General features: G+C 40.6%; 1 protein-coding gene across 3 annotated transcripts in view; it reads right to left on the bottom strand.

The window, feature by feature from the left end:
* Positions 1-19,773, bottom strand: part of KCNT1 (potassium sodium-activated channel subfamily T member 1) — a 556,984-nt gene that overhangs the window by 18,444 nt on the left and 518,767 nt on the right. For 2 of the 3 annotated variants that reach the window (XM_089677057.1, XM_089677058.1), the window contains exons 28-31: positions 18,450-18,470; positions 15,958-16,258; positions 11,896-11,958; positions 3,770-3,854 (exon numbers count right to left, since the gene is read on the bottom strand). In XM_089677057.1, coding sequence (XP_089533183.1) covers positions 3,770-3,854; positions 11,896-11,958; positions 15,958-16,258; positions 18,450-18,470 — 470 coding nt within the window. The remainder of the gene's footprint in view (positions 1-3,769; positions 3,855-11,895; positions 11,959-15,957; positions 16,259-18,449; positions 18,471-19,773) is intronic. The other variant, XM_089677059.1, reaches the window with a different exon arrangement.

Raw genomic sequence — 19,773 nt, 5'->3', positions numbered from 1 at the left:
TTTATAACATGTAGGACAGAAGGGGTGGTCTATGGGTTGCAATGCCAGTGTGGGTTGCAATACATAGGCAGAACTAAAAGACCCATGTAGAAAAGAATTGGAGACCATATTCAGAATATAAAAAAGGGTTATCCAAAACACAGCGTTTCAAAGCATTTTTCTTTGTGTCACAATAAAGACCCCTCGTCTTTAATTTTTTGGGGTATTGAAAAATATAAGAGCCATTGGAGGGGGAGTCACAAGGTGCGGTCTCTTAGTAAGGCCGAGTCGCGGTGGATATACACAATGCATACACAAGCTCCCAAAGGTCTGAATATTGAATTCGACCTGAATTGTTTTATAAGTGATTTTTGAAAATGATTTTAACATTTTGTCTTTTATATATAACTGTATTTGATCTATCTGGCTATTATGGTATAATATGATATATGTATTTTTGGTAGGTTTTTGAATGTATACTCAAGACATGGAGTGTTTACATGGAGTTAAGTTACAGGCGTATACATATATTTTATATATATTTTATATATTTTATGTATCTATGGATATATGTATTTTTATTTTATTTTAATTTATTGCATATTTTAATTCATTTTAATCATATATCTACTGGTCTATCATGCCCCGATTTATTCCATTTAGGGGTTGTGGATGTTGGGTGGGTTTTAATTGTTAATAAAACCACCGATATTTGTCTTCCTATATAATATAATAATGGTTGTGATCAGTCCCATTGTGACTGAATGGGAGTGTCTGCATGGGTCGAGACTTCAAGAATATGGCCACCGGGGGTTGTCTCTTAAGCTGATTGACACCCAGGCAGCCAATATAAGCTATGAGTGGGACTATGGGCGTTCACCCTGATGAAGTCACGTGATATTCGTGACGTAACGCGTTGGTACGTTCATTGTCTATTCCGGGACGCGGTGACGTCACTTCCGGCGTCCGCGCCATATTGGGACTCCATGAAGCCGCATGTCAGGAGGACAGCCGATTACTGTGTATGATCGTTTGCCTACATGTAAGTGGGTATTTGTGTTTTTATTTAATTAAATTGGATATATTGCACTATGGAGCCTGTTTGGTTTATGTCTCTGAGTGGAAGATAGTGGTGTCGGTAGAGCGGTGGAAGAGGTCTGGCTAAAGTTACCATCATTCCGGTCATACTGAAGGGATCAACAGGGGATTGCCTGACTATCTTTTGAAAGCTGGTTGGCCCTTGAGGTCATTGCAAGGAGGTGAGGGGGCACTCAGATTGTTTTGGGATTCCTGTGGCACGTATGACACATCCACGTGTGAAGAGTTCCTCACCTGTGTGCTCATATTGGACTTTTTTATCACCCCTTAGTCACTTACTAAGTGTGTGTCAATTGCACCTTGACACCAGTGATTGATTTATGCTGTCACTAAGGGGGTTGATTCACTTGTGTTGGTTTATTTGCTTCATATGTATTTTATTAGTAGCGCTGCACCAATTTTATAGTTTTTTAGTTTATGGTATATTGGTACATAGTAGGTGTTAGCAGCTTTTTACATTAGGGTCATCTAAGCGCAGGGGTTCTTTTATTCATTTTATATTATTGAATTACATTTATTATTATATTATTATTTTTTATGATTATTTATTATATTATATTTTATGATTTTGTGTTTCAAATTTTATCATACCCAGGATGTTTACTAGACTCTTGTTCAGTGAGTTATTCCTCAAAATTACAGGCCTACAATAAAAAAAATACATATTTCCATGCAACAAAATGTACCGCTTTGAGAACAGAAATACTGACATAAACAGACTGATAGGGAGGTTAATTTGTAACATTTCAACAACACTTGAGCAACAAGACACGCCCACACAGGGGCTATCAATGGCACCTATAAAGTAAAGAAAACAGTGCTCTAACACCAACAGAGCAAAAGGTGCGCCCACGCAGGGGCTATCAATGGCACATAAATTACAAAAACAGTGCTATAACACTGACAGTAGCTCTAACCAAAGGCAGCTATCCACCGCCTCACAAAAGGCAAGCAAAAATAGAAAGGAAAAAGGAGTAGAAAAAGAAGAAGAAGACAAGACCAGTAGCAGGGGTCCAGGAACGCCAACGCTGAACAACATCACAAACCCAGACTAGCTGGGGGGAGTGTGGGAAAAGCATATGTCAACCACGGCTCCCATATTTTAAAAAAATTTCCGTTGGGAGTCGTTACAGATACTCGACACCTGTTCATGGAGTATCAGAGTGGTCATACGGTCCCGCACCCCCTGAAGAGGGACAGACGGGCTTTTCCATGTTTGAGCAATTGTTCTAGCTGCCGACAAGAACAAATAGGAAGCCAACTTCTGCTGGTGAGCCAATAGGCCCGGTATGGGACAATGAAGCAAAGCGTACCGTGCATCCTAGCGTATGGAGAACTGAAACAAGGTGAAAAGGAGGCCAAATACACAAGACCAAAAACAAATCAGTCTCAGGCATGACCACCATATACTTTCACATTTATATACTGTATGCAACACATCTCCATGATGACCACAACCCCCGAAAGCAGCGATCACTGCAGGCAGGGTTCGTCTGGGCCAAACAAGATGGGACCAAATACCAATGAAACAATACTTTGTATGCTGCCTCCAACGTGGTTATATTAAATGAACATTTAGCTATAAACGACCAGGCCCTATTCCAGTCCTCCAGATCCACAACTGCCTCCAGGTTGAGGTCCCACTGAGCGACATATGAGAGAGAAGTACGTGTCGAGCGTCTACTCAAAGATGCATAAAGAAGGGAAATAAGGCCTGGGGTACCCGGATGCTGTTGGCAAAGCTGTTCAAAGGCAGATTTCTGATATGGGAAAGCTGAAGTGCCCCGGTGTGGTCAGTTTTTTAATTGGAAAGCAGAGGGACTGGCAGGAACACCAGGGATTTCACACAAATGAAGCAATACAAAGAGAACAGGATACTTTTTCATACAAGTACATAGTACAATAGGCACATATCAGGAATATGAAATGTTGGGATTACATATACTTTAAAGACTATGTATAGTGGCTATGCACATATTTTATATTTTATCCATTATGGTCAGGATCAAAAAAAAAAAAAAGTCGGGTAAATTTGAAGTATTAGTCTAATATTGTTCACAAGTGATTTCTCCCTTATCAGATGGCTCAGCATCTGCATGTATGGACTCTTTAGCTGACCCACAGTGTGTTGGATTTTTGGCAGAAGCAGGTACCTGCAGGTAATGGGACACACACTGTTACACACAGTTAATGTGTTTGGTGCTGTATCCCAAAAATAAAAATAACTAAACTTCAGCTTTAAAGTAGATTCCATGTTGAATTTCACTGTAAATAGTTTGTCTGAGCCAAGCTGGCCCAAACAAACTATTTCCATTACAGAATAAAATGGCTGATGTATGTGCTGTAATGGATCGTAGTAGCATTTGCTACACAGTATGCAGCACTGTGTTCCAGCAGCAGTATGAGTCAAACTGAGTGCTTCTCCACCATTCAGAAGAAGTCTTGTATTTTTATCAGTGAACACTGTCCTTTACTGCCCGATCTGAATGCTGGGGAAGGGGAGAAGACCATGTTCTATTGACTAACTGTAGTGGAGAAAAGTGAGGTCACTGATCTGGCTGTACTGTCTGGCAGAGGGTGACTGGATCACAAGGCTGAATTATACATATTTTGGCTGGTAAAACAGTTTCCAAAAAAAGTTTCCATGTATGTATTGGGCTGTTTGCCTGCGGACCAGCTTCTTTCTACTTACACGATATCATTGAGCTCCAGCCGGGTGTCTGGTGGAGGGTTGATGAGGACATACGATAGGGTATTCTGATGATCATTCATCTCATCTGTGACAAAAATGGTACAGAGGAAACACTATTATTTAGTTATGACAAATTCATTTGAATGGCATATGTGAAAATTGAGTTACAGACGATATGGTGAATGGAGTAATAGATCCAGTTCTACCCTCTATGACATGTGCTGGTTGCTTTAAGTAATGTTCTGGAGCACACTTAACTAAAATATGTGCCCCTTTACAGAACCTATTGTTGTCTCTGTGCCGCCTGACAATGATCACCTTATCTTAAAAGTGAACCTGTGATTTGCTCGTGTATGTGAGGAAGCTAAGGGACAGTCCATGGCCAGCTTATAGGGGAGTAGAGGACAGCACCAGGTATCAGGGGAGAGGAAGATCAGGTAAGTAAACTGCTTTTTCCACCTCTCTAGACCCAAAGGAGCATTTAACCCTTGCATTGAGGGGCAGACCCACTGCAAAAGAGCAAATTTCCTTTTTCTTGGAGATGGTCTTTAAAGTGAACCTGTTGCTTCACCCTGTATGGGCAATGCACAAGTTCACTTTAAGGACCATCTGACCTACGGTCCCATTTATAATGGATATCTCTATTCACTGTATACAAAAATGTTGGTCCACACTGTGGCTTGCACTATAAGTCCCATTCATCAAATGTGGACCACAATGTTGGGCCTGAGGTGAGCCAAGACGATTTCTGTTTAAAGCGGGGTCTGCTTCTGGTCTTCCCTATTTTAACTCTATTATTCATTGTAATTGAGATCCTCTGGCTTCAGGGTCCCAAAGCCAGGAAACCATTTAGCACATTTGTAAAGTACATCTCTGTGTAAAATGTGTTAAGCAGCAGTACGGCCATGGTAAGGTCACACTGCTCTTTATAACAGTTCCCAATAATTTCAGCACCTGCTAATTGCATATTAAGGGTTTCTCAACAGTTCTTTGCCCACAAAATAATTATATTTAGCACATAATTGTTATAGCTTTGTTAACTAAACCAAAAGTGAAGTATTCCTCATAGCATCAATAAACCAAATAATCTGATATTTCTATAACTTTAATGCATAGCTTAGATCTTTTGTTAGCTGCCATTTTAGGCCAGGAGAGGCTTACAACATATGGTTGTCTATGTGAATTCTGGAGCTGCATGTATCCTCACTCCAAACCACTTTTATGTTAGTTTCTTTTTCAAGTTTGGCCGGTTTGTGACAGCACCTGGTGTAAACTAAAGGCCATAGAAATATTTTGGTCATAGGTGGAGTCTGCTGGCCCAAGCCATCCACTGGTTTCTGATAATTCCTGGGGATATCAGTGGTGAGATCTCCCTGTCATAATCTTCCACTCTGGTGTGACCAAAATTAGTTAGGTACAGATTTGTTGGCAGAAAAGCTTTTTCATGCATCTTCTAAAAAAAACTAAATAAAGACTCCTTTACCAACAATTTGCTTGTGTAATGTACACTTAATGCAGAGAACGTTACTGGCATCTACAATGCCATAGTTCACCTGAGTGCCATGGTAATGAATTTCCAGTTATCATACATAAGGAATTGTATCAGGAGAACAAGCAATATGCTCAGTCCAAAAAAAGCATTCAATAAGACAGCAGCAGCATGTGATGAAGTGTCCATGGAGGCACAGACCTGTCATTACTGGAGGAAGGCAAACTTAGTGGTTGGTTTCCATAAATTGCTCCTCTGCCCCTGCCAACTCAGTTACATTCTAAGGGCTTATTCACATCACCCACATTGTGATAAGGTGTGGTAAAGAAGCATTACAGCAACAATGGTTAGTGCACCATGCACCCATTCCTTTGTTTTAAATGGTATCCTGACACACATCCAAAACAAACCTACATTGAAGCCACCACATTGCTTGATACTTCAAGACCCAACATTTCATACATTGAGGTGCATTACAGACTATTCATTTTGAATGCTACTTACCACAGCACATAAAAACACCTGCAATGCAGCACATTACTATTAGGGCTGAATGTGCCGTAAGAACTATAGTCATTGCCTATGCCTCTTTCCTGTTATATTTCAGAATATACTACCTCTGCACAACATAAGAGACAATTATCAATCCTGTCGCAAGGCAAACCAATGCTAAACAGGAACAGGAGACACATTTGGAGACAGATGTATTACAAGGTTACAGCCTTAATCATCAATTCTTCCCTTGGCTGCTATAAAAGTGTAGTGTTGAATGAAACCTGACCCTGACCATGTCTTTATTTTGCATCTGTTTAGAAAGGAAATATGTCTTATCTTCAGTAAAAAGCATATTATTCCATATATATAACAAATGACATTGAAATCATGTTGCATGTGGAGTTGTTTTTCATGCATTGTTATTTTTCTATGTCCATAGCATTCTTTTAATTAAAAAATTATTTGTAGTGCTTGGACAGTACAACTAGGTTAACCCAATTCAAATGTTATTGATTTTTTTTTTGTTGGGGGGTGGGGGTGGTCGTAGATCTTTCTCACTACCAGTGGGTTTGCTGGGTTGGAATTCCGCACACTCCTTCAACAAAATACACACATCTCCATATCACCAATACACACACATATATTGTGTAGAACCCTGATCAGTGTTCCTCCAAATCATTCCTATGCTGCTTCCTTCACCTGGGAATCTTCTCTTCATATAATCAGCATTCACAAACCATCCAAATTATTCAAGGAAACCTGTACTGAGGAAAATATATAAGCTACCATTGCTAACTAATAGTCTGGCTGTCATGTTGTTCCACTGGGTTCATTATGTTCTGAGCCACTGACCTGCATCATTCATGCAGATCAGAGACTCCACTCTTGCTGCTTACTTGTATTGATGCAGGAAACAGATAACTAGCATTTTAATTTTCAGAAGTAAGTCGACAATAGCAGCTTACAAGTTTCTCTCAACACAGGTTTACTTTAAACACACAGTTATGAACAATGATATCACATTTAAACTTTCTCCAGTATGGATTCTCGCCATTGTCTCTGTGTTCTAGGCAGATGTCCTCTAGTTACATCTCTGAAAAAAGTGAAATAAAGAAATACAAGACAACTTTTATAGAGTTCTCTTCTTCCAAATGCTGCATGACTGTATTGGTCAGAGAGGTACTTACAGATTCCAGCTGGATGGAATTGATTGCACAGATCATGTGCTATAGAAACATCAGGAAACTGTGTTGTATATTCATTTATCATTGTCACCTTGAAAACTTGCTGTTCCATGTTTAATGCCTGTATTATGGAACTTTAGGTACACTGTCTGTCTGCTATCTGTATATCAGGGAATTAGGTTTTTTTTTAATGATGTCTGGAAGGGTTAGAACCTTTTTTATGTTTTTGTTTTTTTGTCTGTTTTCATGCTGGGAAGACTCATCCCCCATATTTGTCCCACTAACCATCCTCACTGGGACAGCAAGTGATAGGAAATCCCATATTCTACAGTTGTCACTATTGGAAGATTTCCCAACACTTTCAGTTCTGCTGACAACTGTCAGAATTTCATCTCACTTCTTGTTAAAATCTCCCCAATAGGATACAGACAGAGCAGACCAAAATAAAAACTAACAGGGGTTTTAACCCTGCCTTACTCTACTCAAGACTAAAAAAAAGTTGTGGCTTTAAATGTACTTGAAGTAGAAAGCAGAGCCTGTATACGCAATGAGCAAATATGGCAGACCCAATGTATAATTGTTAAATAGAAGTAGAGAGGTGGTGGGTAAAACAGAGAACCAATTTGATACGGTTATTTACAAGAAGAAGGTTGCATCCATATGTGCATCTAAAATAAGGTGGAAAAAACTATACACCCTCTGTTAGGAGAATTTACTTTATGGGCCATGTACATGCATACAAGAGCACAGAAAGGTCTGAAAAGAGAGTTCATTATTGGGGCCCATGATGACCTATAGGAGAAAAAAAAATCAATGACTCTTTTGTGGGTATGCATAGTGTTTTCACAAGCCTGACACACAGCAGACGAATGAAGAATGGAAAAAAGAAAGGGTTAGTGATCATGAAAAGTTCTATCAGGCACGTACTGCAAGACTTCACCTACCTCACCAATCCAACTGCTTGGTAAAATTTATTTCCAATCTACTGTACTAGGCACACCAGCTTTCTAGATCTCAGTTATCTAGTAAATATATTAAACTAAAGAATAAAACACTACACAGTTTTAAAGAGAGTTTTAACAGTTGCTACAATGAGACTTTACTATCTTGGTATATGCAGTGTGCACACTGATGGAGAAGAGAGCATGTAATTGTTATATTTTTTAATTTTAGGCTTCTGCCCCTTTAATCACGATCTGACATTGAGACTTTTACTGATAATGTAAACCTGGCCTACTGTAAGAATGTATTATATAAATAAGTAGTAAATGAAGCAATGAAAGCCTTACCTTTCCAACAGAAACCAAGAGTCCCTTTCCACTGGTCAGTCTTGTTATCTTTTCTGTGGCATGTGGATGCCAAGGGGAGAAAACAGCCTGCAGTTTAGGAAGAGCTAGTCCAATTTTGACTCTGCCCAATCAATGATGTACCTATTGGCATGGCCCACATTACCAATGCCTTGGCACTGTATGTGTGACCGGCCACCAACCAAAGGTTAAAGTTCCATTCTTTGCAGGGATGTTTACTACTTCAATTACACTTTATTTGTGTATTTGAACACTATTGATATAGCAGCTCAAATGTATCTTTTAGGTTTACTTTAAAACACAGCCCTGAAGATGTTTGAGGGTTTCACGTGTCTACTGGCAATACAGAAGTTTCTATTAGTTTTAACTGTCCTAAAGTGCCAATTCAAAAAATTGGTATCAAATAAAAGGGAAAATATCAGGGCGTAATCCTTAAATTTTGGTTAGTGATATGTTTAGCCTTGCAATAAGAGCGCTGAAAGGAGAAGAGAAGTTTAGGAAAATGGAGAGATATGAAATGTTTACCATCACATAATGGGTGCTTGTTAATACAGAATGACTTCAGATATTCGGGGTAAAGGCCAGTTGGTCATTGCAGCCAGTTCTGCTCCATGGAAGAAGCTTTATATTGGATGAATTCATGCAGTGAGTCAAAGCCTGGTCAATCCCACGCCGTATATTGCCAAATTGAATTGTGCCAATTAGTTGGAGTTTCCAACTTTATTTACAGGTGTCAGACACTTTTTTTTTAACGCTAGATACCTAAAACCAGAGTTTTATTTCACAGTAGTTTTAGAGAATCTTTGGGAACTGGCAATATACCATGCTAGGGTGGGCACTTCCATGAAACCATGTTGGGACCATCTTAAAAAAGAGTGAGCGCATCAATGGAGGAAAATGCCAACACTTAAGAAATGTCTACTATATGTAGACCTCCCATACGTCTGTGATCAACCTCACCGCAGTAAAATCATTTTTTAACACATTTCCTTATTTTGTTTTTGTTTTTTTGTCATTTTGTTCTGTTACTAAAAGTAAAAATTGTTCACTCTTCAAACTCCATAACCTAAAACCTACATTTAATGTTTTAAAATCATGTAACATTTTGGTATATATGGACATTCTGAAAAATATCTATGAATAGTACAAAGTAAGCTACAAAACACAGTAGTCTTTTGTGCAGGTAGAGCCATTCTTGACTTCTAAAATTCTACAGTTTAAAGTCGAACTCCATCCAAAACCTTTTGTTCACTTTTGACGGAGTAGGGATGGGTTGCAAGGGTTACAGTCCTAGTCAGGTTTTTATTGCCATGTGTGTTCCTGTTGGGGACATTTCTACTCTTTCCACTTTATGGAAAATCTCTCCAACAAGAACACAGGAGACAACAAAGAGATACATCCAAGAGGCACTGGGACTTCAATGCTTATTGATACAGAATAGTGAAGAAAAAGATGACAATTATTCAAAAAGCTCACTGCCTCTGTTTAGGCAGCTTACATGCAAGCAAGGCTACTCTTGAATGGGATCCCAAGAACATTACTCAGAGCTCAAATCAAAAGAAGGAGCACCAGAACAAATTCATAAAGGAGTCCAAAACAGCTTTAATGATTTACTAGACAGCCAAAGTGTTTCGGGGGCAAAACACACCACCCTTTATCCAGGGCTCAATAATGTTGTCAAGCATTTAAATGGACTTAGGGAAGCAGATGCCAGTCAAATATTAAACTTACTGCCTGCAAAGGAATCAGATGGGGCAGAATGATGCTAGTGAAATAGCTACAACAAACCATAGGGTTAGGCTACTTTTAACTGCAACGGAGTCCACTTCAATCAGCAAGGGATCCGTGAGCAGATCCCCTGCTAAATTGGAGCTGAACGGGACAGATATCAAAACTTCCAGGCCTGTTTAGTTCAGGTGGACCCGTGACAGATATATGGGTGGCTGTAAACAGATTCTGTTGTTCATTTTTTAATCAGACCGAGACAGATTTGGAGGTAGCTGGATGTAAATGGACACAAGTCAATTTACATCTGACTGTCCATAAGCCTGCTTGGAGCTTATGATCAAGTCCACCTTTAAAACTGACAGGCAGACCTGATCAGAATGCCCATGTGAAAAGTGCCTTAGGGGCTGTTTCGTTGTAGTCGTTTTATTGGCATAATTCCACCCTATCTGATTCCTTTGCAAGCCGTAAGTTAAATATTTCTCGGGCATCTGCTTCCTTGAGTCCATTTAAACACTTGCAAACAATACTGAGCCTAGATGAAGGGGGAGCATGTTTTGCCTCCCAGAACCTGTTGGCTGTGTTGTGAATCATTAAAGCTTTTTTGGACACCTTTATGAATTTGGTCTGGTACTCCACCTTTTGATTTAAGCTTTGACAGATGGAAAGAAAAACACATTTTTAGCAGGGTGAAAAGGGGTTAAAACTTCTGATCATGTTTTCTGGTGGTCTGTGCTTTCCTGTACTCGATTGCCTACTTCATGCATTAGCATTTTCTAATATGCTTTGCCAAAAGTGTATTCAGAGCTTTCAATAAAACACTGTAGGCTAATAGCCCTCCTTTATAAATAATTTTGTGGCATTCACTCCTCTCCTACATGACATATATTTAAAGAAGCTCTGTGTTTATGCTACCTGGGAACATGTGACATACCCAAGCTTGCACCAGATGTAGTCAAGAGTACCAGTCATCCCTGGTCCTCCAGCTTGGCATATGTGCCCAGGATCACTATTACTTTCTATGGCTATATCTGGCACATACACAATTGTTTAAAATGGTGCCAGGTGCCAAAGTGAATGTAAACCCTGTTCAACCCTGAGACATCAAAGCTCTTTACTATCACTGGGACATTTATATTAACAATGAACTTATTCTATAATAGTATTATTGAGGAGGACAAATAATAAGTAATAAAGGGACTGAAATATGCTTCCTGGATTCTGGTTGTCCTACTGAAGCAGCGACCACATGACCTAATGCCAAGGCTCTTGGTTATGACAGTAGCATTGGAGAGAATGTGGGGCAGCATTTATCCAGGAAAAACTTGTCATTCTTTTTTCACCCATCCAAGCAAGACATAGATTTAGGTAAAAGTAGGATGTGTAGAGTGGAGGGGAGCATTATCAGTATGTTTGTAGCAGGTAGGAGAAATCTTTGCTAGAAGGGATAATGGAAGGATACTGATACAGAAAAGTAGGAGAATATCTAACAAACAACGCCATAGACAAACATTCAGTAGTTTGGCCAGTCAAGCCTTGTGTCTGCAGAAAAGCAGAATTTCTGAAAATATTTATTTTAGGCAAATCAATGTATAAAATGCAATATTTGATTTTCTCTTGCTAAAATTTTAATAAAAGATTTTAGTTTACTCCTAAGTTAATTTGTACCTCTCCTATCACATCTGCAGTTTGCACTATATTGTGAGATGTATGGTATCTGATGGACTTGACAAAAACAGCATCTTGTTAACTGAAAACCAAGCATTATCTGCGGCATAAAATAGGGCGTTAGTTTTTATGCACATGCAGAAACCATACATGCGTTAGTCTGCGGTTGAGAATGTGTCAGGTGGGAGGGGCCAGTTGGCATATTCGCTATCACATTGAGCGCTGAGTCAAAGCTTGACTCCCAAGGAGGAGAATTACCTTGCAAATATCCAAGGTTTACCCGATTCATCACATCACTGGCAGTTAAATTTGCTACATCCTCTACAGAGAACATACAGAAGAGAAAGGCACAGACATGAACAAAAGAGAAAGAGAAAGAAAGAGAAATCAGCAAGAGACGAAATCGAGCAGAACACATCAGGTTTTGCTTTAAAATGTTCCTGTCACCACATGGGCAGCCATCTTGCAGGCTAGGCATGTCTAGTGTGTCCTGCTGTTTTGGTACTAGTCAGGGATCCCCTTCTGCGGGATTTTTCATTTGTAATGTAGTCACAGGATGTGTTGTTATGCATACTGGGGCAGATTTCTAAAAAAGGTTTCTCCAGTCTGCATAACATGATTTAAGCTGACATATGAGGTCACATGTCACCTACAACGAACAAGCAATAGCGGATTATGGAGGGCGCGAAGATAAATAGATTGCATCTCTGAAAGTTACAAATAAAACACATAAATGGTGTAAAAAAAAAAAAAAATTTCTTTGGAGAGAAAGTTTTCACTTTAGGCCCTATTATAGCTTCAGTTTATATCAGCTAAATGTATTTCAGGTGCATTAAAACAACAGATTTTCAATGTTTTACATATATTTGTCTTTCTAAAGCAGTTACAGCGAGTAAATAAGTCTGTTCCCAGCCAGCAGCTGCAGAGTGGGACCCTTGCTTATGTGGAAGCAGTGGCCTCTCCACCTAGGACTGAGCAATCAGCAAAGCATATGCTCCTTTCTGATTGCAAAGTTCTGGGAAAAGGGTCCCGAGCTGCAGCATGCTGGACAGGGTTTACTACTTGTATTGTGGTTGCTTTTTAAATAAAAGAATTATAAGATTTTTTACACTTTTGATGTACCTGGAATGTATTGAGCTGATGTAATCGAAAAGTTTAATAAAAGGTTTCAAAAGTGGTTTTACACCGAACATCCTGTGAGCAAAGTGTCAGCTGAATTCCTAAGAAGGTAAACACTAAGAATGCATTGGGATCATTTAACACTTACAGACGTAGGGTATTCATTACCCAGAATGCATTTAAGTTTGCAGGTAATAATTACGCCTAACCACTGACATTGATTGTCCTGCTATGAGTCCTGTCCACATTTATTTGTATAACAGTGCTGCTAAGGTCACTCACACAGCTGCATTGGGAGTTTGCTGGCTTTCCACAGGTAACACTTTTTACAGGCATTCACACTGATGCGGTGCAGTACTTCACATGTGATTCAGACAGGAACCGCACCGCATTCCTGTGCAAATCACAAATGAATTGTGTGCGGTGCAATCTGAGCCATACACTTTGTATGGCTCAGCCTGGGTTCACACTGATGCGGCGTGGAATTCGCAGCGATTTCTGTGCAAATTACGCACCGCATCACAATCGCACCCTGTTCATGCAAACTGCTGTGAATGTGTATGTTAAGTTAACAACACCCCAAAATCAGTTCGCAAAACGTGGTATGATGTGCAGAATCAGAGCGCATAAGTGTGAATACCCATGCAATCCGATTCTAGTGCAAACCAAAAAAAAGGGTCCTGCACCTTTTTGGTGCGGATACGGTGTGATTAGAGCCATACAAAATATATGGATCAAATCGCACCGCACACAATTCAAATGTGATTTGCACAGGAATGTGGTGAACCCAGGCTCGAATTGCACCGCATCCGCACCAGAAAAAGGTGCAGGACCCTTTTTTTTTGTCCACACTAGAATCGGATCACATGGGTATTCACACCCATGTGATCCGATTCTGTACATCGCACTGCGTTTTGCGAACCTATTTTGGGGTGTTGTTAACTTAACATACCCGCAGAGGTTCGCATGAACGGGGTACGATTGTGATGTGGTGCGGAATTCGCACAGAAACCGCTGCTAATTCCGCGGGGCATCAGTGTGAACCCAGGCTCAAGGTGCACTGGATTACAGCAAGGCATATGACACTAAAACTTTGCAAGAAATAATAACAGCATCTACCTTACCTAGCTGCCTTCTTTGTAAAGGTTTGAAAACCTCAACTACCCCTCCTGTTGGCCCACAGTGTTGATGTACAGCCTCATGGGCCAGCAAGGGGATTCAGAGAGGATGGGCCTAAGTTTTCAGCCAATGGAAGTAGTTGACATTTGATAACAAGGGTGGCGGTGGTTTTCAGGCTCCCAGAATGCAGTAAAATATGTGGGTGCCCATATGAGGCATATCCAGCTTCCCATTTCTATCCCTGTCATCCATTTCTCATTTTTGAAGTGACCACAGGGCTACTTTAAGCATTCCATTCCACAGACAAATCTCTGTACATCTGCAGATGCAGTTAAAGGAGACTTTTCCTTACAAAAACACAGATGCCACCAATGCTGACTTCTGAATTTGCTGGTTGCCTGGTCATTATGCTCACCCACATGTTGCAGTACTTGGAGCCTCGGATGGGGAACAAGGATGCATACCACAACTTGCTCCGGGCCAATGCCTCAGAACGTTGTGAATCCAGAGGGTCAGTAGATAGCAAGGCAATTCACTTTTTTTTTTAAAGCATAGATATCATAGACACATAATCAAAGATGTATATAGAGATAAATATACGATAAACTGTAACAAGTTCACATTCAAGACACAAAGTAACACAAAGCACGGTATAATATTTCTGGAAGCCACAGTCTGTCTCCCTAATAATACATCCAGCCCTGGCACCTTCTGCACTGAGAGGTGCCAAGGCAATGGAAAGCACTTTGCCCCCAGAATAATCTGTCAGAATAATCTGGTTTATTTTGAAAATGTAAAAAACATTTTCTTTTATCCTATTAAAAAGAGTGTCACCTGTTCAAGGCCTAGAAATGTACAAAAATCTTGTGTACAAGCTCATGGAAAGCACTGCACTGGGTTCAACCATGCAACACCTAAAAGTTCAGCCTCTTCCAAAAGTCACATTTCAGCTACAGACCTTTAAACTATGGCTTAATCTGGTGTACTGTAACCACTGGATTGGTAACTTCATAAAAATCTTTTGCCATAACTCCCGGCTCTCTTCTCACCTAACTTGGAGTTTCATACCTTCTGTTGCATTCCTGATACTATAAAATATAGATTCAAACAGAGCGATGGCTGCTTTTTATAGGAGAGGCAGGTGAACAGACCCAAAAAACTCAGCACAGAGATGGAAGAAACTTCAGGTGGGTTGATTTCCCAACATTTTCAAAAAAAGATGATTTTTTTGTATGGAGGGACTTTTCAATAGGTGAAACCTGTCTCTTTATAACATTAGAACAAAACAACATTCTACAAGTGTACATATGACAGACCAGAACATGCCAACCGAGACCAAGAAACAAACAATAAGAACTTCGCTACATCTTGTTTCATGTTATCATGCTGGGGAGGACAGAAGGTGCAATCAGCCACATTGCCCAATTACTAACTATTTCTTACCCAAACACCAAAGGGCAAATAAAACAAGGCAGCAAACAATGTAGCAACATTTTGGGTCTAGACATGGAGGATGTTTTGTTAATGAGCAGACTTCAAAACCCTAAACCAGTGGTGGCAACTTACCAGTGGTAAGTAGCATGAGGGCAGAAATTTTGTTCCTTGCATGAAGTCTAAAGGCACACTCCAGCAAAATGTAAGAATTTGGCAAGTAAACTGAGTCTGAGTTTATTTACAGAATGACAAATCCCAGCATTTATTTTGTCAGCCTAGCTGCCAAGTTTGATAAATTTCTTTAGTTGCTGGCATCCTTTACACTTCTTAAACGTTTATTCTGAGAAGTTGCACAGCATGTGTGACAAAAGGCAGAAGTCCTGCCTAGAAGCCCTGAAAAAAAAAGCCTGCTTAATCTGATTGAAATGGATTAAATACAAATCAAATGAATGTTGCATTGAGTGGACAGACTTTAGCACAGCTGAAAGGATTCCTAAATGGCATTAGTACTTATTAGTGGTCCCTTACACTTGTCACAGAAACAACATAGGACAAATGACTGAACAGATTTTGTAACGTGAATGATAAACTCAGAACTGAGGTCCACATAAGCAACAAAAACCCAACAAGAGCACAGCAAGGACTTACCATACCCCGTTGTAGGGAGACCCAAGTGCTTCATACGGTTTTTCACCAACTCAGAAAGTTCCTGACGCTCTGATCTCCTGTATAAGTTTAGTCGTTGTTGGCTTATCCACTCTGCTGTCTTAGTTGTCTGCTTGTTCCCTTTCCTGCTTAGCCTCCGCGCCCACTGCATGCTTTTCCTGCGTAGCAGCGGGTGCTCTGATTGGTCGCTTGAAGTGGAGTTCCTGTGGCTGGGCTTACCCGTCCAGTGCTCCTTTGTTTCTTTCGTGTCTTCACAATCTTCCACGTTGATTGATATTTGAGACTAAAAATCAAAAGAGAAGAGTGATGCTGTACTGGATATTTGATGAAGTCAGCTTGATCTACAAACAATCCAATACATAAATTCCCTATAGTTCTCTTGCTCAACCATAGATTTATTGTGTATAACCTATGCACAGGTAAACAGACATCAACTGAGGAACCTGAATGTATTTGGCACAAAATGCCTATTCATAAGGTACTTATAAATAAGTGAAACACATCAAGGTTCATCAGTTGATGTCTGTCATAGCAATCAGTCTCATCCTCCTTTTTTATTCCAAGTAAAGAAATTAAGGAGATGATTTGCTGCTCTAAAATGTTTTTATTTAGTCACAAGATCTAAGGTTACTGGAAATAGTTACATTGTAATTTAGGTTGAAAAAAAAAATACGCCTATGAAGTTCCGTGTTTCAAAACTCAAGCAGTTTTGGACCTTATAAAGACAAAACAAATACTACAGAAAATTGCATTCCTTTAGAGCTGGACTCCAGGCAAACAGGTGAATAGACACATGAAATAGATAAAAGGGAGCTATTTTACCAGCAAAAGTTTTTGAATTTATGTCCATGTCCATGACCACTGCAGCATAACTGACTGGCGACTTGTTCTGCTTCTCCCTCTCCCACTCTGCTGTACAGAGACTGCAAAAGGCTGATACCAGAGCAGATTCAGGTACTTACAAAAACTGTAGCTGCTGACTTTTAATATACTGCCACTTACCTGTCCCTCGGTCCTGCGGTGTCCTCACCACCGCTGGTTTCACCAGCCGTCTTCTCTTCCTGGCGCCGGCATCTTCAGTGTGGGTGCCCGGCTGTGACAGCTTGCGGCTTCACTGCCAGGTGCCCACTGCACATGCGCGAGAAGCGCTGCACTTTGTGAATGGTCTCATAGTGCATACTGCCTAATGCGATTGGAAGCGGAAGCTGTCCTCCCCCCTCCCTCCCCGTAGTCTTCTGGGACCTGTCACGTGTCCCAGAAGACTACGGGGAGGGAGGGGGGAGGACAGCTTCCGCTTCCAATCGCATTAGGCAGTCGCAGTGGGAGTGGGTACCTGTCAAATTTGGGTACCCGTTCCCCAAAGGTGCCAATCCTTAATGGGAAGCGGGGGACAAAGTCTTAAAGCGGACCTTCCCCTTTTGGGTGGAGCTCCGCTTTAAATCCAAAACTTGTCTTTTAGAGGTCTGAATATTTTGGGGGAGGGATTTTCTGTATGTCTTGTCTCAATGACACCCGGATGAAGAATAAGGCTACATTCACACTAGCGTTGTGTGCAGCCGGCAGAGAGGCGTTTGGGAAGCGTTTTTGCCAATTCTGCACATTACAGCACATGGTGCTGTTCTAACGGGAGCGTATGCGTCGCATCGCGTTGCAGCAAAACAGATGCCTCTGGTCGAGTCAGGAGGCTTTGAAGCCTCCTATTCTTGTCTATGGTGCCGCTCCGCAAACGCCCAGCCGGCGGTGCGGTTGTGATGCGGTTGCAGGGCGTTTGCAGAGCAGTAACACCACTCAAACTGCATTATAGGCGTTTGTGGGGCTGATTAACACTCGGCAAATGCCTAGCAACCGCCGCTAAACCGCGCATGCGGCGTTTGCGGAGCGTTAAAAAACGCTCCGCAAATGCCGGACCAACACTTGCCAAACGCTATAGGGGCGTTTGGCAAGCGTTGGTAAAACAGCAAAGTGTGATTGAGCCCTAAGGGTCACTGAGACAGAAAGACACAAATAATAAAGACATAAACCTTAACCAGGTTGTTACTATTGGACAAAGCACCTTTGATCAAGAAACTTTTCATTTGGCCTTGTTTCGCTTAGAGGTTTGTCGCTCCCATGTTCAGTCCGGCGATAAATATTTGACAGAGCTTCTACATATCTTTTTCACTATCTCTGTCCACACTAGAGAAATTTCCCATAATCTCCTGTCCCTTTGACACTGTCCCCAGGAAATGAAGGGAAATCCCTCCAATGGTTACCCTGGGCAAAGAAATGTTGATAAGAGATTCTCCAGACCTGTCATCTTTGCTTCACTGACTCAGAGCAAGTATACAAAAAAGTCTGCATTGGCAGATCCCATACATCCATCTGAAAAGTTTCCATTAAATGTTTCTTGAAGCTACTTGAGTTTTAAAGCACCTTAATTACGCATGTATAGAGGCTGCAGTTTTGTGTTTAATCTACAGAACTGGAAGGCTTACCTGCGTTCTGATATCATGTGGCTGTTTAAAGAAGAAAAAACATATTGTTAATGTTCTATAAGTCATAAAGAAGCTTTAAAGTAACTAAAAGACCTGAGCTTGCAGAAATCCCCCTCCCCCTTCCACTTTTTTCTTCACCTTCCCTTCTCCCTCCCCCCCCTTTTTTTCTCTCAATCTTCTTCCCCCTTTCACTTACCTTCCTTTCTGGCTTCTTTCCATTTCTTCCTCATAAGGTTTTTATACTTGGGTCTTTTGGCCCAGCCAGTCATTTAGGCCAACGGTCTATGCTGTATGACCATGTTACTCAACTTTTGAAATTTTGTCTATTACTCTGTTACGCATACACCCACCAGTTTCAATACCCACTATTTAAAAGTGTGTGTGATTTCCTGTTGTACATGACTGTAACTGGCCCCCTGCATGGGTTAATCCCACACTGTATTACTCTTAAAATCTTAAAACAAATATTTGTACCAGAAAAGTAAAAGTAAAATAATTATTTTAATCAGAAGCATCTAGTTCAGTGGTTCTCAACCTTCCTAATGCCGTGACCCTTTAATACAGTTCCTCATGTTGTGGTGACCCCCAACCATAAAATTATTTACCCAGTAATTATAATTCATGAGTGTCGTTTTACCTCCAATACTGCTGCTTTCAACACAGTAGCTGCTTTTAACAGAGTAGCTGCTTTCAACACAGCAGCTGCTTTCTACACAGTAGCTGCTCTTTACACATCAGAAATATGTGTTTTCTGATGGTCTTAGGGGACCCCTGTGAAAGGGTCGTTCGACCACTAAAGGGGTCACGACCCACAGGTTGAGAACCACTGATCTAGTTAGTTTGCATCTGGAAGCAGGTGCACTGACCCCAAATGTCCACTGTTCTTCCTACAGTCTACATTTTCAGTTACTGCTAGTGTGCAACAAAGTCAACTGGACAAGGAGAAAGGAAGGGATTTTGAGAAGAAAGCAGCAGACATGGTTTTTGAGGGTTAAGCTGCATCTGTTTTCAGAGAAAGGTTGAAATAAAAATGTTTCAAGTTGCATGAGAAAGACATATGCAGTAATTTGCATATATATCACATCCTTGAAAATGTAGCAAAACAAGGAATGTGTCATATTTATTTATTTTTTACAAAATTGAAGAACTGTAGAGAAGATTATACTGATGGAATATCTAATGTTTCAGTTGATAAGAAATTATGGTTTAAAACAGACTCAGGGTCAGATCACCTACATGACAACCTTGGCAGAAGCCTTGAGCCTGGTGGTTGTCCAGGGGTCCCAGCTACAACCTACAATCTCCTTCAGTAAACCAGAGAGAT

Source organism: Staurois parvus, unplaced genomic scaffold (assembly GCF_062004578.1).
Source record: "Staurois parvus isolate SC_StPar_1 unplaced genomic scaffold, SC_StPar_1.0 ptg000176l, whole genome shotgun sequence".
In the NCBI taxonomy this organism is placed as follows: Eukaryota; Metazoa; Chordata; class Amphibia; order Anura; family Ranidae; genus Staurois; species Staurois parvus.
Note: the sequence above shows the minus strand (reverse complement) of the source record. Positions and strands in the feature narration are given on the sequence as shown.